The sequence below is a fragment of the Trachemys scripta genome, chromosome 1 (assembly GCF_013100865.1).
Source record: "Trachemys scripta elegans isolate TJP31775 chromosome 1, CAS_Tse_1.0, whole genome shotgun sequence".
Classification (NCBI taxonomy): Eukaryota; Metazoa; Chordata; order Testudines; family Emydidae; genus Trachemys; species Trachemys scripta.
The window spans coordinates 285,011,796-285,038,217 of NC_048298.1; the positions used below are offsets into that span (position 1 = coordinate 285,011,796).

A 26,422-nucleotide genomic window follows, 5' to 3' on the forward strand; every position below is an offset into this window, starting at 1 on the left:
CAGGACCCTACCCCCTAGCTGTACCCTGACTGCCCAAAACCTTATCCACACCTTCCCCCAGAAAGCACCCCCCTGAACTCCTGACCCCCCCCCATCTCTTGACTGCCCCCTCCAGAACCTCCCTGCCCCTTCTCCGACCCCATGGCCCCCTTGTTGTTGGCCTTCACCTAATGTCTCTGTGAACTTGCTCAGGAACGGCCTGAGCCGTTTGTCCCGGCACGCTCGTCCCGGCAGGCTGGCTGGCTGGCGGGAGCAGCAGGCTGGCTGGCGGGGGAGCAGCTCCAGACTACCGGAGGCGATCTGCAAATGCAGGGAGGGAGGGAGGGAGGGAGTGATCTCTGCCGCAGGGGAGAGGAGGGGGGCTCTCTCTGGCTTTCGGAGCCTCATGTAAGTGGCACCATCCGTCCGGCTGCCCTGTTAGCCACGCGCGCTCTGTATGGGGGGGGGAGAAATCCGGACATTTACAAATTCCCCCCGGACGCTATTTTTAGCTCAAAAATCCGGACATGTCCAGGGGAATCCGGACGAATGGTAACCCTAGTAGAACTGGCTGGGGGAAGGGGGCTGGTGAGCTCCAGGCCTGCTTGCAGGGTTCAGTCTCATCTTTGATTTGTCTAACTTGGGTACATTAGTGAGTATGAAGTGGTTTTCAGGGTCGGCTCCCTCCAGCTCACACCAAGTTACAAGCCTCTTCTGGTAATCCATACTGGAAATTTACTCAATTTCCCTGGGAAATCAGCAAGGGTAAATTTAAGGTCTGAGTTTAAAAGACGGGATCCCAACAGTACCTCCAGTGTAGCACCCCCTTATCCACCTGGTTACCCCCTTTAGTGCCAATCTCCTTACGCGTTTTGATTGACAATCCTGGGTTCATCTGAATCCTGCTACCCACTCAGTAGGGTGCAACATCTTTTTCTTCCTATATGAATTTATTTGGCAGTGCCTCCATTCCCCTTGCTCCTTCCTGGCAGGGTCACCAGGGCAGCTTGGGAAGCCACCAGCACACAGAGACCCTGGAATCTAGGTAATCTCCTTGAGGGTTACATATATCACAGAAGTTAGTGATGGTGTAGCTGACCTCCACTGTCACTGCTATTTATCATTTCCCATTTAATTTCCCTAGTCATTCAGATAGTTTTCGGTCATTCATGAAGTTTTTGAAGTACGATTTTAGGAGACACAGTATCTAGTGCTTAATCAGAATTAAAATATATTGCATCTACTGTGTTCCCTTTAAGAGCAAATATTGTACGTATTTAATAAAAAAGAGTACGTTTTTTCTAGCAAGAATTATTTTTTATTAACTCATGTATTTCTCCTACACTCTATGATTCTGTGATTTCAACGCTTGTAGTCCATTCTCCACTAGCTAAGTACCTTTGTTTTTTGCTTCTTAATGTTCTATTAGTTAGCTAGGACTGGCTGTTACATTTACATCAATGTAATTGCCAGGATCGATCTTTTTTCCCTTTTTGAAAATTAATATTACTTCTATTTTATTTTAGTTTTCGGTTACATCTCTATTTCTACATGATTTTTAGATCTAATTCTTAATGGTAGAGTAATTTGTTTCCTAATGTCCTTTGGATTCTAGAATGCATATAATCTGGACAGTTTTATGTGTATATATTCAAATATTCTTTCACCGGTTTCACCTGTTCTTAATTTATATTTACAGAGTCTTCCTTCCTTTCTAATCATTCAAATATATATATTTTTAATCTCATTGAAGGGAAATTTCATAAAAGGATATCTCAACTAGTCATTAAATTAATCTTCCTAATTTATCTATGGATTGACTCTCTTTTTAGTATTGCAGTATTTCCGCCTCACCCCTGATATTGTATACCTGTAAAAGCCGCAGTTAATCCCCTTTAATTTATTTGGCTAACAAGCTCATTTTGGTAGTTTGCTTGCCTGTACTTTCTTTATAAGTCCTACATGATTAAGTCTTTGCTTTGTTGTCTCCCTTGTTTGTTTCCAAAACATTTTTAAAAATCTGATATTGCTTGAGCTGCCCTTTGTAATACCATGTTGGCCATTTCTTGTACTCCACAGTCTTTTTATCAAAGATAATGTAGTGGGTATGATGTCTTTTAGGAGTATCTAGGGTGACCAGATGTCCCGATTTTATAGGGGCTTTTTCTCATATAGGCACCTATTACCTCCCACCCCCGTCCCGATTTTTTACACTTGCTATCTGGTCACTCTAGGAGTAACCAAGAAATCTTCAATGCCACTTCTTCCCATTACATCTTACTGGCTTGTTTTTTTTAATTTGCTAAAATGGTCATGCCTGAAATTTGACACCCATGTACTTCTGTATTCTGTGAATCCATTTATTTCTATGCTAAATTCAGTTAGTGCACAGTCACTGGTTCCATGCTTCCCTGTTATTCACATGTACTCAGTGATTTTCTCCTTATCAATAGATCCAGGATGTCTTCCTTCTTGTTGGTGTATCTGCTTTCTGGCACATGAATTGTCTTCTGTGTAACTTAGGGCTTTTTCTACACTGGCATTTAACAGCACTGCAACTTTCTCGCTCAGGGGGGTGAAAAAACACTGCCCTGAGCGCAACAAGTTGCAGTGCCGTAAAGCGCCAGTGTAAACAGTGCCCCAGTGCTGGGAGCTACGCCCCTCATTGAGGTGTATTTTTTTAAAGTGCTGGGAGAGTTCTCTCCCAGCGCCGCGCCGTAACCACACAAGGCATGTTAAAGCGCTGCCAATGTAGACTAGGTCTTAGATTGTTTGTATTCTTTGGTTCCTGGTTAGCTGTATTTGTTACCTTGTAGGTAAAAAAATTCTCTCAGTTAGTGTCTTGCAGCTTAAAAACTTTTGAGAATTGGTCCAGTAATATTTCGTTCCCTCCAGACCTGCTGATCTGAAGCAGATGTCCACGAGTGTTTTTCTTCTTTGTGTAATTGTAGCTCATAATTATTTCGGCAATACAGTGCTATTCCTCCAGTTTTTCTTTCCTTTTTATCTCTTCTACATACACTATCTACAGTGATCAGAATCATCCCACTAAATATGTGATGCCAGCAAGTTAAGATTTCCATCTAGCTAATGTCAATAACATCCTGATTCCTATTGCATTTGTGCATAGACATTGGTAATACAGATAAATTCATGATGCGCCTTGCTTTGGAATTCCATGCAGAATAGAATTAAGTGAAATTCTCATTCCCCATCCCTTCCAAACTTCTCTTTCCCTCAAAGTTGTGAAGTCTGCCTTATTTAGGACTCTTGAATTTAGGAGGTTGGTTAAGTGGAGAGAGAGTTTTCAGACAAAGAACCATAATAACCCACAGAACCCTAAGAACGCTCCTTAGCCTCAGTCACTCACCACTAATAAGTTTAGTATTTATTGGTGCTTCTGTACTCCTGTCCATATCACTTTCTAAGGAATATTGCTCTTATGTGTATTCTGAATAGAAATTATAGAGTAAACTCAACACAGGTTTAGTTCTGAATATAGTATTCTAGAGAGAGTCGATAAATTTTTCATAACAGAGCTAACATTGACAATTCAATATCAGACATATCTGGTAAGTTAAAGATTTCAGTGCAAATGAGACACTTTCAACCTTATTTCTTACACACACAAATTACATTAAAAGAACATTTGTAATGTTGCAAAGTCAAACAATCAAAAGTTAGGAAATGCCGGAATTAAGGTTGTCTGTGCATCCTTAATTTGTCCCCCTTGCGGTACCTGTGCATTATGAGACTGTCTTCAGTTACATAATCACATATTTTTTCCACAGGACCTCTACCTCATTCAGTGAACACGATGGACCTGCTCTGAGGACGAATCATGATTGTGTTGTGTAGGAGGCTGTGAGTGGTAGGCCCTCTGCCTCATTTATTGTAGAAATTGAAAGTGAATGAGGCAGTGGATTGTATGAAGAGAAAAGATCATTAATTGAATGCTGCTCTTGAGGATTGGATTCTATCTCCACCTCTGCCACAGAATTTCTATGTGATGCTATAAGCAAGTCACTTAAACCAAACTTTTCTTGGTGGTCACTAATTGTGTGTTCCTCATTTTCTGGGCACACAACATGAGACCCTGGGGTCTGATTTGTGGAAGTACTGAGTGCTCGCAACCTCAGCTGAAGTCAATGGGAGCTTTGAACATATATAGTACTATGTGCTGCTAAGTGCACTGGAAAATCAGGTCCTAGGCATCTCTGTTTGGGCATCCAAAATTAAGTGATGCTTTTGACCTATTCTCTCTGTACCTCAGTTCTTCATCTGTAAAATGGGGGTAATGCCGCCTCCTCATCTCACAGGGTTGTTGTGATGTGAAGATAAATTTCATTAAATTTCTGGAGCACTCAGATTCTATAGCAATAAGTGCCATAGAAGAGTTCATGAGGAAATTAATAATTGTGTATTCAGAGCAGGGTTTGAATAATATGGATTAAATAGGGCTAGGGCCACACATTGAACACTGAGGATAAAAGATAACACTGAATAGCTGTTTGTTATTTGTGCACTGTCCATCCTGTGCACCGAATGAGACTAGGGGTCCTGTGAGGAAAAAATAGTATGTGATTTTATAGTTAAAGAGGGGAGTCAAATTAAGGTTGCAGAGGCAGCCTTAATTGTGGCATTTCCTAACATTTGAGTGCCTGACCATTCAATCTTAATGTTTTTAACATAGTTTTTGTGTGTGTAGTATATAAATATTTTATTATTAGCTGACTGCATTTACATGCCAATGAGGAAACTAACAAGGGATCTCCAAATGATTTTCCTAAACAGGCTTATCTAATTCAGGCTGCAATTAGAGTGTTCTGAATTTTGTTGTTTTCATGTCAGTGTTTGAATCTCTTTTCAGTGTGGATTTTTAAGCCCAGTATTCTTGGAAACAAAATAACAGCTTCTGGGGACTCTCACTGGACAACTGTTTGTTTCTTGACAACATAAACTATGGGTACCAGAAAAGCGATCTCCTTGTCAGTTTCACCAGTTTGGCTTTAGCTTTTGAAGTCAGGAAAAACATTCCAAGTAAGCAGCTGTTCTTTGAAAACGACCAAAAAGAAACTTTGTAAAACAACAGAGAGAGGCTTGGCAGGACATGCAGATTTTTTCAATGCAGTATAATTAATAAATCAGTCAAGAAAATGAAATATCTTTATGCAAAACCATGTTATAACAAAGATGTTTGTTTTCAAAGCAAGAGGTCCCATGACAGTGTTCTATTTCATTAACTTTATTTCTATTATACCTAATAATTGCTATAAATTTTAATTATTGTATCTGGCAACAGGTGTTGGTGAAACTGTGACAATGCTGACTAATTACACGGTCTACTTAATTGCTTGTTAGGGGAAAATGTTGTATATTACAGTTAATCAGAGAACTTTACCAAGCAATTTATACTTTTTAATATTATATACTGTATATTTATGAATAACCTGGTTTCTGACTGGCTGCATTTTTCCTTTCCTTTTCTTTTAAGCTTTATCAGCAAATTGTCAGCTGACATCCAGAAATATAACTGGGTGCTACAGAACTCATTTATTAATCAGCCCCAGTATCATTTGAGATAGGAGCGCTTAAAATGTCACATTTGCAAAGCTCTATGTTAGTTACGGTTGAATTCCACTTTTCTTTATAAATCTTATCTTCAAATGGTGGCATTGCTAAAAGGGACACTATGAACAAGTTCATAATTTATAAAAATTTCTGTTTGTAAAAGCTCCTCACAAATTGCAAGACTTCTTCCCCATTATTCATTTGTTCTTTTCCAAAGGTCATTGTTCCCATGGCCCTTATTTCTGACAATGTTTAACATACAGGTGAAAGGCATTGTTTTCTGGTGGTGGGTGGGTTTATAGATGTGGCTGTCTTTAGGCAGCCTTATTTGAAGATGGACAAGAGGCAGGGTGTTCAGAGAGCACATGTGAGCTGTCACTTGCAGGGTATTATCCGCTGGTCCTGACTGGACACTTGCCTTTTTACTGGAATGCTGGGGATAGGTAGGTTTGAGTTACTTTTTGGTTGGTCCTGAGTCTGAATTTGCAAGTCTTAATTAGCACCCATAGTCCTAGCCAATCAGGCAGCGAGCCATCCAGGTTGACTAGACGTTGGACCCAGAGCCATGCTATCTGATTGAATGGTAGCTCTTCCACTGAACTGTAATGAAGTGAGGACATTTAATTCTTTCTGACCCCTCATTCCCATCACTAGAGCATCTAAATTCTTCACAGGTGAATTGGATCTGCATAACAAGTTCCTAGAGGACCTCATGAGGTCTTCATTCCTTTCCCTTCCAAGGTTACAAGAAATTCTGCTTGAGATATATACATATAACCATTTGTAAAAATCATTCCAGGTATGCTGAGAAATGCTTTCCTTGCAGCATGCCCTAGAGGTGATCATATTATGGATTAGTCTAATCCCCTCCGGAAGGTCATTCTACAGCTGAACTCCCTCTGCCTCCCACTCTCGTGTTTGTCACGGCTTTCATACTCTGCATTGTTTCAGAGTATAGCTGTCTTAGTGGGCCATGGCGAGGATGTGGTGTATGATATAGCTTGGTCTTCAGTTGCTGATTGCTTTGTAGATCAGGGCCAAGGCCTTGAACTGGCAAGAGAAGCAGACTGGCAGCCAGTGGAGGGATCAGACCGCAGTATGATATCCTCACAACAGCCTGTCTACCTGAGGTTTTCTGCCGCATTCTGCCTGAACTGGAGCCTTTGCATTGATTCCACCTTCAGGCCTAGATACAGGGCTTGGTTGGGATTCCCTTTTCATGCTCTCAAAGGAGTAGTAGGGCACAAGGAATCCCCTTACTCCCCTGTATTGGCTACCCACAATGTAGGTCTGTGTGTAGGAATGAGAGTGGCCTCCGTGGGGTTGCTGCTTCTGCATAGGATGATCAGACAGCAAGTGTGAAAAATCGGAATGGGGTGAGGGGTCATAGGTGCCTATGTAAGAAAAAGCCCACAAAATTGGGACTGTCCCTATAAGATGGGACATGTGGTCACCCTACTCCTGCATAGGAGGACAGGCAAGGTTGGTGAAATGGGGAGCCTTGGTTCTGCAGCCCTTCATCCCCACCCATGTGCTCGCCATCGCAGCTGAGCTGATGTACAGGGGGAAGTAAGCTGCTAGGTCTAGAAGTAGCACAGCTTGCTTCCCCTGGAGCAAGAGTCAAGTAGGCTCCAGATTGTGACTGAGTCAGTTTCATTTCTGGTCTGCTTCTCAGGCAGCATAACTGCACACTGACTCTTACTTAGGGCTCATGGTTGACTCTACAATCTAGTCCACAGTGGTTTTGCAGGTTTCAGAGTGGTAGCCATGTTAGTCTGTATCAGCAAAAACAATGAGGAGTCCTTGTGGCACCTTAGAGACTAACAAATGTATTTGGGCATAAGCTTTCATGGGCTAGAACCTACTTCATCAGATGCATGGTGTGAAACATACAGTAGCAGGTATATATACATAGTACATGAAAAGATGGGAGTTGCCTTACCAAGTGGGGGGTCAGTCTAACAATTCAATTAGCAGTAGAATATCAAGGGAGGAAAAACAGTAGAATACCAAGGCCACCCTCATTACCACTACAAAAGTGATTTTTCCTCCCTTGGTATTCTATTGTTAATTGAATTGACTCATTAGATTGACTCCCCACTTGGTAAGGAAACTCCCATCTTTTCATGTACTGTGTATATCAGGGGTCGGCAATCTATGGCACGCATGGCAGTGGGCTGAGCCGGACCCTGGCAGGCAGCAGCGTGCCATTAAAAATCTTGCCCGACCCAGCCCGCTCTTCTCCGCCCCCCGCCTACTGCTCTCTCTAGCGGGGGCAGGGGGCAGAAGCAAGCTTGGTCCTGCTGGCTGCTGCTGTAGGTTAGGCTCCGCCAGCAGCCAAGCTTCCCCCTCTCTCGCCTCTTCCCCCAGCGTGCTGCGTCGAGCCCTGCCTCCTCCCTGCCGCCGATGGCCCTTGCGAGGGAGGGGAGAAGAGCAGCCCCAGTGCCCTCGCTGCTCAGACCGGTAAGGAGGCGGAAAAGAGGCAGGGGGAAGCGGGGTAGGAGCAGGGCGTATCCCTCCAGCCCCCTGCTGTGAGCCGCTCAGGGGGCAGGGACACCCCCCTGATCCCAGCCCACCCCCCTAGCCCTCTGCCCTGACCCCTGCACCCCCTTTGCATCACAGGCCCCTGCATCCCCCCCACGACCCCATCCCTGATTCCTGCAGCCTCCACACATACCCAGCCCCCTCACACCCCATGCCCTGACTCCTGCACCCCCTCACATGCCCCCAGCCCTTTCCCCTGACCCCTGCACCCCCTTTGCACCCCAGCTCCCTGCATCCCCCCCACAACCCCATCCCTGACTCCTGCACCCTCTACACATACCCAGCCCCCCACACCTCCTGCCCTGACTCCTGCACTCCCCACACATACCCAGCCCCCCCACACCTCCTGCCCTGACTCCTGCACTCCCCCCACATACCCAGCCCTCCACACCCCATGCCCTGACTCTTGTACCCCCCACATCCCCACCCCCCACCCTGAGCACCAGGTTGGCAGCGGGCTGAGCGGGGCCGGTGTCTGGGACCCCAGCTGGCAAGGGGCCGGCAGCCAGAACCCCAGACAGGCAGCAGGCTGAGCGGGGCCGGCGGCCGAGACCCTGGCTGGCAGGAGCCAGCGGACGGAACCCCAGACCAGCAGCGGGCTGAGCTGCTCAGCCCGCTGCCGGTCTGGGGTGCCGGCCCCACTCAGCCCGCTGCCGGTCTGGGGTCCCGGCCCCTGGCCCCTCTCAGCCCGCTGCCAGTCTGGGGTCCCGGCCCCTGGCCCCTCTCAGCCCGCTGCCGGTATGGGGTTTTGGCTGCTGGCCCCTTGCCAGCTGGGGTCCCAGCCGCCGGCCCCGCTCAGCCCGCTGCCAACCTGAGTTTCTGGCTGCCGGTCCTTTGCCAGCTGGGGTTCCGGCTGCAGGCTCTGCTCAGCCCTGTGCCAGCCTAGGTGAACGGAACCCCAGGCTGGCAGCAGGCTGAGCATGTCGGTGTCTTAAGATCAGTATTTTAAATGAAGCTCCTTAAACATTTTGAAAATCTTGTTTACTTTACATACAACAGTAGTTTGGTTATATAATATATAGACTTATAGAGAGACCTTCTGAAAAACGTTAAAATGTATTACCGGCACGTGAAACCTTAAATTAAAGTGAATAAATGAAGACTCGGCACACCGCTTCTGAAAGGTTGCCGACCCCTGGTGTATATATACCTGCTACTGTGTTTTCCACTCCATGCATCTGATGAAGTGGGTTCTAGCCCACAAAAGCTTATGCCCAAATAAGGTGCCACAAGGATGCCTGCAGTAGACCAGCTTGCAGGTGACAAAAGTGTGAATCACTGTGTTTAGTGCTGCTCTTGTTCTCATGACCCCATATTCATGGACCAGATTTTCAAAAGCATTCAGCACCCACTGTCAAGGCTATATTTTCAGAAGTGCTTAGCTCCCATTCAGATGCCAGATTAAGTGGTGGATTTTCAAGTGAGCTGAGCACAGGAGGTACTCAGTTCTTTGGAAAGTGTGTCCCAGGCTGTTCCAGTGGAAAGTGCAGAATGCCGAGCACTTTGAAAATCCATCCCTTATTTCTGTGCCTTAAGGGGAGCTGAGCACTCTGGAAATCTGGCACCAATGTGGGTGCTGAGCGTTTTTGAGAATCTGGCCCTATTTGTCTGGCTGTGGAGGGAGAGACATAGGTACTGCTGGAGCCCATGAATGTTGCTTTTGAAATAGCCATGGGGATTGCTAGAGAGCAACTGGGATGCTCCTTCTGTTCTTCTGTGGGTGGACCATATGCCTTCCTGTTCTCCCAGTCCCTGCCAAGGCAGGAGCAAAGGCCTTGTTCATTTTTTTAAAATCTGGCAGTGGAACAATGGTATTAAAAATATAAATAAATGTGTGGTCCAGACTCCAGAGGGACCTTTTGTGCCAGATCTTAGCACTTTTAATCTTGGACAAATGTTGGGCCAAAGCATTTGATAGTTATATTTGTTTGCAAAGAAACTACTGCTACTGCCCGTGCTCTTATAAAGCTTTTATGGTTATTGCAAATATAAAGTTCTATACATGGAATGATCTCATACACTTCCACTAATGTAAAGACTCAACTGTAATCCATCAGTCTGTTTGGTACAATATGATTTCATTACATGGTATGCGAATTATATCAAACAAAATAAAAATTATTCAGACTTTTAAAATATCAAACCACATGCATGAGGCATATGTATAATACATTAAAACAACTATGGATTTTTAAAATAAATCTATTAAAAATTGGGTTTGTCCTTACCCAGGTAACCTATGAGACTCAACAATAACTCCCAGTCTACTGAATAGACACATACCCTCCTAATCCTCCTCCTTCTCAGAAGTCTACAGAAACTGGAAACAGGCCTTCTATTGTGCCACAAAGGGCTGCGTTGGACAAAGAGAAAAGTTTGCTCCAGTATAAAATTCCTTCTCTGGAAATGCCCCGCAAGCATTTCCTTCACATTTAAACCAGAGCTCTAGCTGCTCAAATGCCTCAGGTGATTTCAGCTACTGCTATGTCACACAAAGAGAGAGACAATTTCTCAGGTAGCCAAGACCCAAACAATTACATTTTTATAGGTCAAAATAAATACATTGAATTGCACTTGGAAATTAATTGGAAGCCCATGTGAATCTCAGAGGACAGCTATAATAGGCTCCTTTCCTGAATAACTAAGCAAACTGACTAGTGCATCCTGCATCTGCTAAAGTTTCCAAATGGTCTCCAAATATAACCCCATGCAGAGTATTCCAATTGCAGTAATTCAGTTTCAAGGTGACAAAGCCATGGATAACTATAATGAGGGTTGCATTCAAAATATATTGAGCAAGAGATTTGTGCTGTCTCTTTTATCATGTAATGGAAGATATTTTTAAAAGCTACAGTATAAAAGAATTGCATTTTTTAAAAAGTCATTAAAATAACTAAAGTTTACCTATGAATAATTGACAAGAGCAAGAAGATACAAGACTGCCATTCCATGTTTTAATGTCTGTAGATCTTAAAGAATAGTGAGTAATCTTGCAGCCAGCAAACAGCAGTATGTAATCCCTAGACACAGTTCAGCAAGTAAAAGGTAGAATGAGTTTGAACTCTGAATTTTCTTTATTTTAATAGGTTTGTGTTTTGTCTGAAACAGTAAGTGCACATGTATCCCTCTGTTTTATAGAGGAATTTGCATTTGACTGAATTTCTGAAAATGTAACTGTTGATGTAATACTTTACAGAGACTGCAATCAGGGAGTAGCTAATATAAAGTACATTTGTGTCTTTCTTCTAGTGTGTAAATTTAAAGCACATAAAAGGTGTGCAGTCAGGGCAACAAATAATTGCAAGTGGACTACGTTAGCCTCCATTGGGAAAGATATCATTGAGGATGAAGATGGTGTAAGTATTATTCAGGCTTTCAATACTTCACAAAAGTTAATTGTTTGGTTGGTATTTTATTTTATTTTATTTTTTAATTGGCCAGTATAGAAATGTTGTCATATGACCCATTAAAGTGAATGGTAGTTGGCTGTACGGCTATAGATACTATATTAAAATTCAGGGGCTCTTCAGGAGACACATTTACCATCAATGGGCTCTAGAGGGAAGAATTCCATATTACAGAATTCTGGAGGAAGTATGGATGGATTCTCTGAGCTTTGAGAATTGCTGTGAGAAGCCCCTTTCTCTCCTACTTGAGCGAAGAAGGTGTATTTGTGTTAGTCTTGTTGATATGCTGTTTTCTCGGCCTGCTTTGTCTACTTGTAAGTGACACCAGTTCCCCAGAAGATCTGTTTGGAATTCATTGACATACAGATAGTAGTTCTATTGATACATGTAAGAGTTAAAATTAAAAGTAGAAAATGTAACAACACTTTTTGTCTGAGTTGTGTCGAAGTAGATGAGTTAATTTTACAGCCACTGGCATGAAACTCTTATCTAGAAGATTAGTGCTAGAATTGCCAAAAATATGCATGCATACAGAAATTTACATATCTAGATATTGGTGCAAAGAGTAAATCAGAGGAAAGTTTCAGGAGGACACTGAATTCCTGATCTTTTTGTAGTTTTAATGGCAAGTTTCCGTGCCATGGCATTTAACTTTATAACAACTTCCTCACAGATAGCTATGCCTCACCAATGGTTGGAGGGTAATTTGCCTGTCAGTGCCAAATGTGCTGTCTGCGACAAGACCTGTGGCAGCGTTTTACGCCTCCAAGATTGGAAGTGCCTTTGGTGTAAAGCTATGGTAGGTACCATATGACTTGTAAAAATGTCTTGGATTCTGCCAGGATAATTATTTACCCATTATTCTTATTTTTCATTACTTAATCTTTTGGAAGGGAAGGGGACCAGGCAGCTCGTGGAGAGTGAGTTGGACAGATCAGTAACGTTCGTAATCTAGAATGTCTGTCCCACTTGTCTGTTGTTTTTAATAGGTCAACAAATACAAGTTTTTCTTTAATAGTCCTTGCTATGTATCATTTATCCTTTGCATTTCTCCTAACTCCCTGAGGCCATGGTTCAAAGCTCAATGAAATCAAGGGGAGACTTTTTGCTTTTACCTCAATGGGCTTTGGATCAGGCCCTTCGTACTTCATCCTGTACTAGAGGCCCCTTGTGATTTGAGCAGCTCATCTGCTTGAATAGTTGATGGCATACTCTGTGCCCCTTATAATTATATGTATGTCTTTCATTTTCGCTTCCTAGTCTCTTCTAATAAATATAAATCTAATTGTCCTAATCTATTCTGAAATATATAACTGTTGAGACTTTGTTACCCTGGTTCCTATCTTCTGTACTATTCTTCATGTGGTATAGATTTAAATTCTCCATCATTCTATCACTGTCTTCTCATCAATATATAATTGCATTTCTTCCCTTGATGCCTTTATCTCTTGTTAGTGTCCTGTAATTCGGTGCTTTTCCTCGAAGTGGGAAATCTGCAGAATTTTTAAGTATCGTAGTGCATTCAGAATATTTTGTTTAGAAATAGATAATTAAACAATCTATGGTTTAATGTTTGTATATGTTTGAATATACTGCAATATAGTCTGTTATATATTACCCCATCTCTGAATAATATCTAGCTACTGTATCTATTGCAATTTTACCATAAAATCAGATTAAATGTTGGGAAACATTTATTTACCTTATTTTTCCTCAGGTTCACACTGCCTGTAAAGATCTGTATCCTCGAAAATGTCCGCTTGGACAATGTAAGGTATCCATCATACCTCCAACAGCACTCAACAGCATAGATTCTGATGGTACGTAGTATAACAGGGCCATTAGTAGGTATTCTATAGTTATGGTTTCACTGAGATTTCTACCTGAAGCAGGACTAAAATCCCTCTTTTTCTCAGATAAATTTAGTCTCCAAATTTAGCACAATAACTCTTCAGATGGTAATTGAATTTTCCATGTAATTATATTTTAGAAAAGTACATAATAGCTTGCAGAGGAAATATTTTTAAATGCTCCCCTTTAAAATTTTTCTGTTCTCCTCATGTTTCTCTGGGATCCGCCAGCTAAACAACCAGAGTCCTTGAAAACTTCACACACATGCATTCTGACATGGCCCACTTTCGAAAAACACAAAGAATGATTTCTTTAACTCCAAATCACTGTTTTGTGTTACTCAAAGATTAGCTTACTGAACTCCTCAGATGCACTCTCTTCTGATGTTTTTGAGGATAAAAAAAAATCATTTCCATTTTCTATCAAAATTTTATTTTAATCAGAAACACTATGTTAGTCATTGAAACATGAACAGATCACCATTAAAGATAGTGAAAACTGAAATGTGCTCATTGGTTGTTCAGGATCGAGATGAGCTTGACTGTAGGTGCAGGAAAGAAGGTGAAGTTGAGGTTGGGAAGATGAATTGTTGAGTGGAGTGCTGAGAAACTAAACTGTTTTATTTCATTTTTTTTTTTTATATAGTTTATGTTGGTGGCATATGCAACCCAACTACCTTACCTCTAAGGCTTGGTCTACACTCACCCCCCCAAATCGAACTAAGGTACACAACTTCAGCTACGTGAATAACGTAGCTGAAGTTCGAAGTACCTTAGTTCGATCTTACCTCGGTCCACACGCGGCAGGCAGGCTCCCCCGTCGACTCCGCGGTACTCCTCTCGTCTAGCTGGAGTACCGCAGTCGACGGCGAGCACTTCCGGGTTCGACTTATCGCGTCCAGACAAGACCCAGAACTTCGATTGCCAGCCGCCGAACTAGCGGCTGGGTGTAGACATACCCTAAGTTAGGCACTTTTTTTATGTATGGGATTGATATAAATGACTGTGAATACTGGAGATGTTCACTGACTGTAAACTTACTGTCTAATGTCTTTGGCTGAAGCAGTGAAATTGCTGCTATTTATTATTCATGCTAAGAAGATTGCTTTCATTATTAGTGCAATTAGATTGCTTACCAGTCAAAAATAATATTGTATTAAATTATGCATTAATAGAAAGTGGAATTATATTAAACTTCTTACACTTTCAAAGTTAATTTTTTCTAATTCATCAGAATTGATAAGATTTTTAGCTTTCAGATTTGTTTTTAGACAATTAAAAAGAGATAATTACTTTATTCTTGCCTGAAATAAGAGTTGAAACCTGGTCACTTATGGCCTGATTCAAAGTGGTGCTGAGCAGCCGTAACTCCCATTGGGCCCTCAATGAATGTGATTTTCATGACAACACTGTCCATTAGCACTGTTTACTAAAGTCCTGACCCAAAGCCCATTAAAGACAATTGAAAGTCTTGCAAAGACTTCAGTAAGTTTTGGATCAGACCGTAAGAGTGTGTTGTTCTGTCCTTCCATTATAACTCAACTGTATAAATTCAGTCTGAAATAAAAGTTTTTATGCAAAGTCTCCATTGGGAGTAATTTAACAATGTAACATTTAGTGGAAATGTATGGGGGTTCTTAAATTTGGTGGGAATGGAGCTTTTGTAGATTGGAGGGCTCAATTTGACACTACTGCAATGTGATGCAACTTGATAGAAGCTTTTAAAAACAACAAGTCAGAAAAAATATGGTTTATATCTGGAAAATGTATTTGATGTTATGGTGATGTGTGCTGGAAAAAATTGAAACATTCCATCAACCTACCTTTTTGCTGTGGAAAATAAAGCTATTTTCTTTTGTGTTTTGCTAAATTTAGACAAAATTTCAGATAAAAATCCGGGAGACAAAAAACAGAGTAGTAAATCTGAAGTAGTTTTAATATAACATTGCTATTCTCCTTGAGGCTAATACTCAGTTCAGTTTTTGCATTATGCGTCGTATGATTGCATCCCTTTTGTCCTTTCATCCATTTTCCTCTCCTTTCTCGTGATTTTGCTTGAATGTGTTCATATATAAAGATCTTATTTATTTCATTCTTTCTAACTTTGTTCACAGGATTTTGGAAAGCCACATGCCCGCCATCCTGTGCCAGTCCTCTTTTAGTTTTTGTTAACTCAAAGAGTGGAGACAATCAGGGAGTAAAGTTTCTTCGTCGATTCAAACAGTCGCTAAATCCAGCTCAGGTGTTTGATTTAATGAATGGAGGACCTCATTTAGGGTAATGAATTTTTCAATCTTGAGCAAGCCTTTTCAAAGGGAATTGAGTACAAAGGTGACTCAGTTGTCCTCTAATTATAGTATTTTTTACAAATCTCTGATATTTGCTTTCCTATTAACATCTGTAATGGATAAAAGTAAAATTTAAAACACCAGTCACCTATAACTTCATTATCGGTTCTGAGGGTGTGTAGGATTTTATTTATTTTAAAAAAAGATTCACTTGAAATTAAAAATGCATTCATATTTTTCATGGACTTTTGGCTAGCTCCACGCTGTGGTCTCTACGGTTACGTCTATACAGCCTGCAGCAGTGACAGACTGGGGCTTGTGGAGCTCGTGCTAGTGCTCTAAAAATATCTGTGTAGACAGCACTAGGGCTGGGGCTGGAGCTTGGGCTCTGAAGCCCAGGGAGGGGGCTGATCTGCCACAGGCTGTGTAGACATACCTACTAAGGCCCTGATTTAGGAAGGCAATTAAGCACATGCTTAAGTGCTTTCCTGAATCAGGGCATTATACACAGCTGAAAGAAATTTGTTCTTTTTTTTGTGTGTGTTTTCAACATACAGTTCAGCTATGATTGGCAGCTCATTGTGAATATCTATATACAGACATATGTATGTGTAAATATTTCTGTAATGTCTTAAAATAGCTTTAGAATAATATTCTAACAAAGCTTTAGGGCAGGTATACACTACCAGTTAAGTTGCTCTAACTTACGTCACTCCGGAGTGTGAAAAAGCTCCCCTATGAGTAACACAAGTTTTGCGCTGTTCACACCAGCTCTATGTCAGCAGGAGATGCTCTGTCGCGACATAGTTTCCGCTTCTAACTGTAGTGGAGTAATTATGCTGACAGGTGAACGCTCTCCCATTCGCATATCGCATCTTCACCAGACAGGCTACAGCAGCGCTGCTGCATCAGTGCAGTTGCCCCGATGTAGCGCTGTAGTGTAGACTTGCCCTTAGAATTTTGGACACAAATGGCACTTTGAAAATACTACAGGAAATCATGTGGTTGGTTAAGTACATTAGCTTTTCACCACTGGAGACCTAAATTCAGGTTACAGTTTAGGTCACAAATGCAAATGAGTTATTCTGTGAGCTTTACACAAAATTTGTCATGTCTTTGTTTGAGACAAAGCCAGGACTGAAATAGCAGAGGTAATGCAAGTCAAGGTTTAAGTAAATTGGTAGAGATATAGGAGGGAAACTTGCACAGTCATTGCCATACTTCACGCTACGTCAATGCTTTCATAAAATACTAAATTTATATACAAATGTTTGTGACCTAAACGCATTCCACTCAAATATTGCTTTGTGATTAAATGTCCTATTCATGTCAGGTAACAGCAAGTGAATATATTGATTTTACATTTTTAAAGATGCAGAACCAGGGATGCTGCAACAGTTTGTGTAGTGGGAGTGCTGAGAACCATTGAACGAAACTGTAAACCCAGTATATAATAGAAACCACTTCAAGACAGGGGGTGCTACCGCACCCCCCACCCCTAGTTCCAGCACTTATGCGCAGAACTATGTTTGTATGATAAAAAATTAAAAATGCCCCCAAATGAAAAATGCGTGTATCTATATTTATATTTAAATCTATATCTGTAACTCACTTTCCAGCATAACCCTAATTTAGATCCAGACTTAACTTAGAAAACATCCTTTCCACCTAATATTTCACATGCAGTCTCTTGCCAGAGGAAAAAGAGAGGAAACTTCAATTGAATTGGACAAGCCATTTTTGAGATATGAAAGTTTGAAAAATGTATCTTAAGTTTTTTAAAAGTCTGGAGTTTTTGTAAAGTTGTATCTCAAAAGCACCTTGGTTTAAATACTTGACACAGTACTAGAGTTGAGAGGTGATTCACTAGGGCAGTGGTTCCCAAACTGGGGTCTGTGGCACCTGGTCTATCAGGTGATGCTGATAATTTCCTGTTTTCAGCTATTTGAAAGGCAAAATCTTATTCTCTGTACAGTGTACTTCTAGAGGATTATTTCTGTTCCTGGGGTGGCAAATATCATTTTGGCATCAGCTTTGTGATTCCAAACACTGTTTGAGATAAGTAATATTGTGTCTTGTTTTGAATATACATCTGCCTATTATACAAGATTCAGTATTTTCATTAGAAATGTCATAAACATTTCAAAAATCCGACATTCACATTATGTGCTTCTTTTAGTAATAATGCTAAGATGATACATGTTCTGGAAAATAATATGCACAAAAATACACAGACCTATTTTTATCATGTAAAGAATCAGTATTTTTTTTTAGTATTTCTCCCCTTATTTTCTCATAGTTTTCCCATTCTTGCTCTCTCCTCTTTGATCTCTTTTTCTTCATGTCTCCTTCTCCTTTCCTCTTAGTCTCACCTCTCCGTTTGTTCTCTGTCTCCTCTGTCCTCCTTTTCTTTATCACCTAAGGAGAATATTGTATTGTGTATCTTGGCAGAATTTGGAGAACTGAAGGAACTGGAGGCAGGTAAAGTCTATGAGTAGAAACAAGACATTGTTTGAAGATCCAATATGAAATATATTCGCTCTGTTTGCCTTGTATTCCGATGATCATCATGTCATGTATAGTGATTAATTTTCCTTTGGTTTAGAAAAGTCACAAGTTGGCAGGGGACTGGACTGTCCACCCCATCCACATTCTGGACCACACACTGCAGTCATAACTTAACCTTTACTGGTGCAAAACTCCCATTGACTGCCATGGTACCTCAAACATCTGACTTTGATTGGCATTCTCAGCGCATGGTCTCTTGTTTGGCTCAGTATTCTGACAAACCTCATATTTTAAAAAAAAATGAAAACTGTGCATGAGATCTTAAAGGGAAATTTTTCATTAAAATTCCGCATGTTATTTCCCAGAAAATAGGGTAGGTAGAATATATTGTAACAGATAAAAGTGTAAGTTACATATGGTGTAGTAGTTGGACTTATCTACATCCCTATTATCATAAAAGCAAAAGCAGGCACCTATGTCCTGTAAACACAAGCATTTTCATTGAATATCCATTAATGGGCATGCATTCTAACGAGCTGCATTTTCCCTTTAGTTTGCGGTTATTTCAGAAGTTTGACAATTTCCGGATTCTTGTATGTGGTGGAGATGGAAGCGTTGGTTGGGTTTTGTCAGAAATTGATAAACTCAGCTTGCACAAACAGGCAAGTGTATGTACTTACTTTTTTTTTTACCTTTTCCCACAGATAGATAGATAGGTAGGTAGGTAGAGGGCCAAATCCTGTAGTCCCTACTTAATCAACACTCTCACTGAAGTCCCTGGGAAATTTGAACTGAATAAGGACCATAGGATTTGACCTACAGGTTTGAATTAGTAATCAGCTATATAATTAACATTTGCTTCTTGAAAGGGTAAACATTTGTGTTAGTTCAAGGGTGGGAAAACTGTGGCCCGTGGGCCGGATCTAGCCCCTCAGGGCTTTGGTTCCGGCCCGCGGGATTGCCACCCCAGTGGCACCGCGGGCCCTGCTCCGCTCTGGGAAGTGGGAACTGTGGCCAATGGAAGCATCAGGGGAGGTACCCACAGGCGAGGGCAGCACGAGGGCAGCGCATGGAGCCCTCTGCTCCCCTACCCCCAGGGGCCACATACAAGCGGAGCGGCGTGGGGACAGGGACAGGGCAGGCAGGCCCTGATGCACGCCACTGCCACCCCGGAGCCGCTCCAGGTAAGTATGAACCCTGCATCGCAACCCCCTGCCCTGAGCCTCCTGTTGTACTTGCACCCCCCCTGTACCCCAACCCCCTGTCCTGAGCCCCTCCTGCATGCACCCCTCCCTGCACCACTGCCCTGAGCCCCCTCCCACACTGTGCACCCCCCCTGCACCCCAACCTCCTTCCCTGAGCCCCCTCATACATCCCACACCCCTCCTCTGCCCCAACCCCCTGCCCCAAGCCCCTTCCTGCACATCGTACCCCAACCCCCTGCCCCAGGTATACATTCATGGCCCTGCCTGCAATTTCCCCACCCAGATGTGGCCCTCGGGCCAAAAAGTTTGCCCACCCCGTGTTAGTTCATGCTTCCAGTTCTTTTATTTGCAAAAAAAAAGATTTGTTCTTTTGCTGTATTTCAGTGTCAGCTGGGAGTGCTTCCCCTTGGTACTGGAAATGATCTTGCCCGTGTCCTTGGTTGGGGAGGGTCATGTGATGATGACACACAACTTCCTCAGATTTTGGAAAAGTTAGAACGAGCCAGCACTAAAATGCTGGACAGGTAAAAATATAAGTATGTGTGTATGTGTATTTGTGACAAATTTCAGAAATACTTGCCCGGGTTTCTAATGGCTTAAAACTCTTTCTCAGAGGTTTAATTTGTTTTTGTTGTTTAAACAGCTTAAAAGATAGCACATTAACAAACCCCATCACCAGTTGAGTTCATTTTCTTAGTTTTTGGTCCAAAAGCAACTATTCTCCCTCTTCCTTGTTTTGCATGAGAGCTGCATGGCAGTTGTGTTCATTTATGTAGCAAAGGAAGATCTTTGAGTTTAAAAAACAAATTGGCTGTGCTAACAATCCAATGAAGACATCATACCCTATTGTTTATTGGTGTGTGTATGTGTTTTGTACACGTGTGTGTATGTATGTGCATATTACAAAATAATTACACACTACCCCCTTTCCTATGTCTCTCACACAAAATCAGGAGTCCTTTTTATCGTGAATTCCTCATCTGATCACTGGATCATTTTACAACATAAAAATTTCTTGTTATTGATTCTTAGTAATAACTTTAAGGTAAGCATTCAGAAACATGCCTAGAAGACTATTAATAAATCACTTTTTTCTGTTTTAATTAAAAAAAACTTGGGGTCAATTCTCCCTGTAAATTCCATAGACTGTTTCCAAGGTCATGTTTTGGCAATTACTTGCTTTCTTTTGCATATTTTGCAGCATGTTAGTTTTAGCAGCTTCATACTGTCAGTGCTATGCAATACTGTTCTGTGCCAGAAAGAAGTTGATATTAATGAAGATACTTTGTCCCAGAACTGTTCTAGATTGAGGTGTCAGTAGAGGAGGTTTGGGAACAAATTGATAAACTAAACAATAAGAAGTTACCAGGACCAGATGGTATTCACCTAAGAGTTCTGAAGGAACTCAAATGTGAAATTACAGAACTACTAACTATTGTATGTAACCTATCTCTTAAATCAGCCTCTGTGCCAAATGACTGATGGATAGCTAATGTGACACTGATTTTTTTAAAAAAGGCTTCAGAGGTGATCCTTGCTGTTACAGGCCAGTAAGCCTAACTTCAGTACCAGGCAAATTGGTTGAAACCATAGCAAAGCACAGAATTATTAGACACAGATAAACATGATATGTTGGGGAAGAGTCATTATGGCTTTTATAAAAAGAAATCATGCCTCACCAGTCTATTAGAATTCTTTGAGAAGAGTCAACAAGCATGTGGACAAAGGTGATCCAGTGGATATAGTGAACTCAGACTTTCAGAGAGCCTTTGACAAGGTCCCTCACCAAAGGCTCTTAAGCAAAGTAAGGAGTCATGGGATAAGAGCGAAGGTCCTCTCAAGGATCAGTAACTAGTTAAAAGATAGAAAACAAAGGGAAAGAATAAATAGTCAGTTTTCATATGGAGAGCGGTAAAAGGAGGGTCCCCGAAGGATTTGCACTGGGAACAGAGCTGCTCAACATATTGCTAAATGGTCTGGGAAAAGGGGTAAAGAGTGAGGTTGCAAAGTTTGTAGACTGTACAGAATTACCCTAAAATACAGGCTTAGGTGGACCATTGGTCTGACCCACTATAGCCATTCTTATGTGTCTCTCAAAGTGTTTTAGAAAGGAAGGTAAGTACTATTAGTCCCCTTTTACAGATGGGGCTGCTGAGGCACAGGGAGGTGTGAGGTGACTTTCCCAAGGTTACACAGCAGGGCAGTAGCAGAATTTGGGAATACTAGCCAGGTCTCCTGACTTCTAATCCAGTGTCGTATCCAGTGCACCACACTACCTGCTATAAGTAGCTGATGCATAATGAAAGTTGATGGGACTTTTTATGCAGGAAGTAATTTGGATATCGTAGGTAATACATGTTAAACAATTAAACAGTGAATCGTTGTGAGATGACAATGAATTCTCATAGCTCAGTGGCTTGATTCAAGAGATGCTGATAATTCACAACTCCCACTAACTTTCTAATAAGAGTTTTTGTTGTTCGTCATACTCAGAGTGAAATCCTTTTTGAGGCTGAAAACCCCAGGAAAGACCCCTTATGTGTGTGATTATTTAGTAATTGGTCACTCAATTTTCTTTCTGTTGACAAGTGGAAGTGTTTGTTTTGTGGATGTTTTTAGAAGAATCTGATAATTTGGAAAACTTCAAAAGCTGCTGCTTCTATTTCCTTCAGATGGAGTATAATGTCATATGAACTGAAATTACCATCAAAGCCGTCTATTCTTCCAGTTACTCCAGAAGAGGAATCTGAGGAATGTCAGGTGAGGCTTTATTTTGCATACATTTAGCTGTCTGAGTGACAACACTGAAAAAATAACGAAAACAGTTCTGAGAAGTCGTACAGGAAATAAGTCTCTTCAATTGCTCTTTAAGTCAGATCTAGTTCATGTCATAAGTATACAATATAATAAGGTTTCCGTTTCTTGGTTAAAATATTTCATATTATTTTTCCAAAAAAGAGTGAGGCAACTGGGTGGTCCTCATCAGAGCGATCAGAAAGAACTCACACCAACAATGCAAGAATTTTCTTGTAAAAGCAAACATTTACTAGGTTTCAGAGTGGTAGCCGTGTTAGTCTGTATCCGCAAAAAGAACAGGAGTACTTGTGGCACCTTAGAGACTAACAAATTTATTAGAGCATAAGCTTTCGCGGGCTACCTCCCACTTCTTTGGATGCATAGAGAGTGGAACATGTATTGAGGAGATATATATATACACACATATAGAGAGCATGAACAGGTGGGAATTGTCTTACCAACTCTGAGAGGCCAATTAAGTAAGAGAAAAAAATTTTTTTGAAGTGATAAGCTAGCCCAGTACAGATAGTTTGATAAGAAGTGTGAGAATACTTACAAGGGGAGATAGATTCAATGTTTGTAATGGCTCAGCCATTCCCAGTCTCTACGCAAAAGAATTAATGTACACAAATCTGACATCAGGAATCATAATACTCAAAAACCAGTGGGAGAACACTTTAACCTGTCTGGCCATTCAATGACAGACCTGCGGGTGGCTATCTTACAACAGAAAAACTTCAAAAACAGACTCCAACGAGAGACTGCTGAGCTGGAATTGATTTGCAAACTAGATACAATCAACTCAGGATTGAATAAGGACTGGGAATGGCTGAGCCATCACAAACATTGAATCTATCTCCCCTTGTAAGTATTCTCACACTTCTTATCAAACTATCTGTACTGGGCTAGCTTATCACTTCAAAAAAATTTTTTTCTCTTACTTAATTGGCCTCTCAGAGTTGGTAAGACAATTCCTACCTGTTCATGTTCTCTGTATGTGTGTATATATATATCTCCTCAATATATGTTCCACTCTATATGCATCCAAAGAAGTGGGTAGTAGCCCACGAAAGCTTATGCTCTAATAAATTTGTTAGTCTCTAAGGTGCCACAAGTACTCCTGTTCTTTTTGCAAACATTTACTAGTATATCTTGAATTTGGGGGAAAATGAAATGAGATTTTTTTTGGGAAGGAATTTGCTTTCTTGACAAGAATAAAGGCATTTTGGACCTGATGAAGGTGTTTTACAGGACTTCATGTTCTTCTCTCCCCTTTTTGTCTATTCAGAAGTCTCCAAATAATTGCTGGACTGGTGGAATATCCTAAAACAGCTTTCAAACTAGCTGCCTACCTCGCTCCCATTGTAGCATCAATCTGGGGGTGGGATGAAGTGTTGTGATTAAATTCATGTGGCATAAAAATGTAGTTATGTCTGGAAATGGAAAAATATCACCCTCCTGCAAGATTTCATGTAGCTATCAATCTTAACTTAAGAATACTTGAGAAGCAGAAATTAATTAGTAGGTCCCTGATTAATTTAACCATTTAAACATTACCAAACCTATTTGGATAGTCAGGAGTTGTTAAATGCTGGGAGTTCATTAGATAACTGAGATTCAGAGAAGCTGGGGTCCCAACAGCTGAAATTCTACTGTTCTTTGCAGTGGTGCTGGAACACTTTTTACAGTGGGGGTGCTAAAGCCAGTGGTCCTCAAACTTTTTACCTCGTCTTCCCACCCCCCAGAGCTGGGGCCAGGAGCAGGGTCGTGGCTCCGGGAGGGGAGTACACAGACAGGAGTAAGGAGGCCAAGGCTGGGACCATAGCTGGGGATGGGAGCAGAGCCCTGGGTGCAGGGCTGGCAGCAGCCAGGGGACCCTGGGCACAGGGCTGACAGCAGCTGGGGTTCAGGAGCGGAGCACACATATTTCCCGCGCCTATGGTCCTTTACCATACAACTCTGTCCCCAGTGGATAGATGTCAGTAATGCACTGCAGAGATTATGTATTCTTCTACCATTTTGTAGAACGGTCAGTGCCTTCAAATACATCCTCATCTTCTACAGTTAAGAAAAAGAAAATGTATGGAATGTTCCATTATATCTTCCTACGAAATTGTTAAATGTAGTTCCAATTAAAGCTAAAGAAACTAGTTGTAGAATACTTGTAATCTTAGTATTTAGAGAATAGGTACCATAGGCCGTTTTGCTAACTGTAATTATCTTGAATTATAAAGGATTGTTTTATTTTGGGCACCTTGAACTGCCTCCACCCCCCCACCCCTCTGCATATTAATATTTTCTGTATGGTTTAGTTTGGGTTAAACTGAATTTTAAGTATTTGAAATAGTAGAGACTAATAGACTAATCTTACATTATGTGTTGTACCAAATTGCAGCATTGATTTAAAATGGTAGCTATTGACACACACTCTCATTATCATCATAACCATTTCATTTGAGCCACATTGGAAGCTCAGACATCAGGGTTTGTTCTCCCATGCTACATTTTATTTATTTTCTCTTTAAAATTAAAGATGCTTTCATATCAGAGCTCTGGAGCTAAGGTGTGTGGATAAAGGAAAAGAAGAAATTATATTCTACTTATTCCATGTCATGAATGGAAACCCAAGTCACTAATCTTTAAATCTCAAGAACACACAATCATTTTGAAGCATAACTTAGATTTTAAACTAAGGGCTAGATCCATACCTGATATGGAGTGCCCACCATTAGGGACAGCATGGAGCTGCACCACCCTAGAGAGTGTGTCAGGAGGCAGAATAGCCCTCTGGTGCACAGAGAAAAATCAAATGCTGTTAAGGTGTAGCTTGCTGCTCCTACATGCTGGTGCAGGATGAGGTCTATGAACATGGTCCTGGTCCATGATGCCTCCCTACCCTCCCTGAACGTAGGGTGTGCAGTTCTGTGTGATCCTTACACAGACTGTGCAAGCAGGGGGCAGGGGACGTCTCTATGCTCTTCCCTGCATGCATCTACATAAAGGTCAAGCAGAATCTTGTCACAAATGGTTTATTCACTAAGGCTTTGATAGTATTATACCAGTTTAGTAGCCCATACTCCACTGCTCACCCTATTCACTTCAGTGGGACAACTTGTGGAATGAGGTACTATTCAGTTTTAATAAGGATTTCAGAAGCTGGCCCTAAAACTATGATTTATTCCCAACCCATTGATTTAGTTGCAGGGTATCTTTCACTTTTTTTCTGGAAAAAAGTTTCTGACTATTACAGATCTGAAATCTGTTCAGACCATCTTCTGGAAAAATAGAATGATATTGTTGGCTATGGAGGGTGATAACTTCAAAGAAACCTTTAATTGGATTTTTAGTACAGAAATAACTATTACTCATTTTTTACCCAGAAAAGATAGAACTCTTAATTCAACGTCTCACAGTCACTGTGATTTTGAATATTAAATTGCAGTTAAGGGGAGGCATCTGACCTTTCTGCACTAAGTGTAGATCTAATATGTTGGAAGTAATCCCACTTATCTGGGAAGATAATTACCGCTTTGTGTTAAATGCTAACACGGGTGGAATATGAAGACTCATTTTTGCTGCATTTTCAGATATCTGCTTATGAGGATTCAGTTGCTGCTCATCTCACAAAAATCCTCAATTCTGATCAACACTCAGTTGTCATATCATCTGCCAAGTGAGTTGATTATTTTGATATATAGTGTGTGGGATAAATCCCAGTGTTCCATCTACATATATGAATATTATAACCTTTCCAATAAGCTCAAATTCCTTCTGACTCTTGATCAGATAGTTTGACCTAACAGTATCCTGATTTACATGTTATAAAATACAGCTGGTTTCTTTTTATAATTATGTTGTATTGTATAATTATATTGTATGTGTTAATGTAATTTAAACATATCAATCACACAGAAATCTTAAAGATCATGTAATGCAAAAATCACTTAGTTAATTAAGACATTAGTATACTGAGTTAAAATGAAAGCCATATTTTTACTTTTGCATATAAGAGATCCGGTTTACTTAAAGACAAGTTTCAGAGTAACAGCCGTGTTAGTCTGTATCCGCAAAAAGAAGAACAGGAGTACTTGTGGCACCTTAGAGACTAACAAATTTATTAGAGCATAAGCTTTCGTGGACTACAGCCCACTTCTTCGGATGCATGCATCCGAAGAAGTGGGCTGTAGAGATATATATACACACATACAGAGAGCATAAACAGGTGGGAGTTGTCTTACCAACTCTGAGAGGCCAATTAATTAAGAGAAAAAAAA

At 41.2% G+C, this 26,422-nt stretch overlaps 1 protein-coding gene across 1 annotated transcript in view; it reads left to right on the plus strand.

Moving 5' to 3' along the window:
• The window catches only part of DGKH (diacylglycerol kinase eta), a 254,466-nt gene that overhangs the window by 163,310 nt on the left and 64,734 nt on the right, over positions 1 to 26,422 (plus strand). The window contains exons 6-13 of the mRNA XM_034758420.1: positions 11,344 to 11,450; positions 12,175 to 12,300; positions 13,219 to 13,321; positions 15,466 to 15,628; positions 18,701 to 18,815; positions 19,737 to 19,876; positions 22,025 to 22,112; positions 25,736 to 25,821. Of these exons, the coding sequence (XP_034614311.1) occupies positions 11,344 to 11,450; positions 12,175 to 12,300; positions 13,219 to 13,321; positions 15,466 to 15,628; positions 18,701 to 18,815; positions 19,737 to 19,876; positions 22,025 to 22,112; positions 25,736 to 25,821 (928 nt within the window). The remainder of the gene's footprint in view (positions 1 to 11,343; positions 11,451 to 12,174; positions 12,301 to 13,218; positions 13,322 to 15,465; positions 15,629 to 18,700; positions 18,816 to 19,736; positions 19,877 to 22,024; positions 22,113 to 25,735; positions 25,822 to 26,422) is intronic.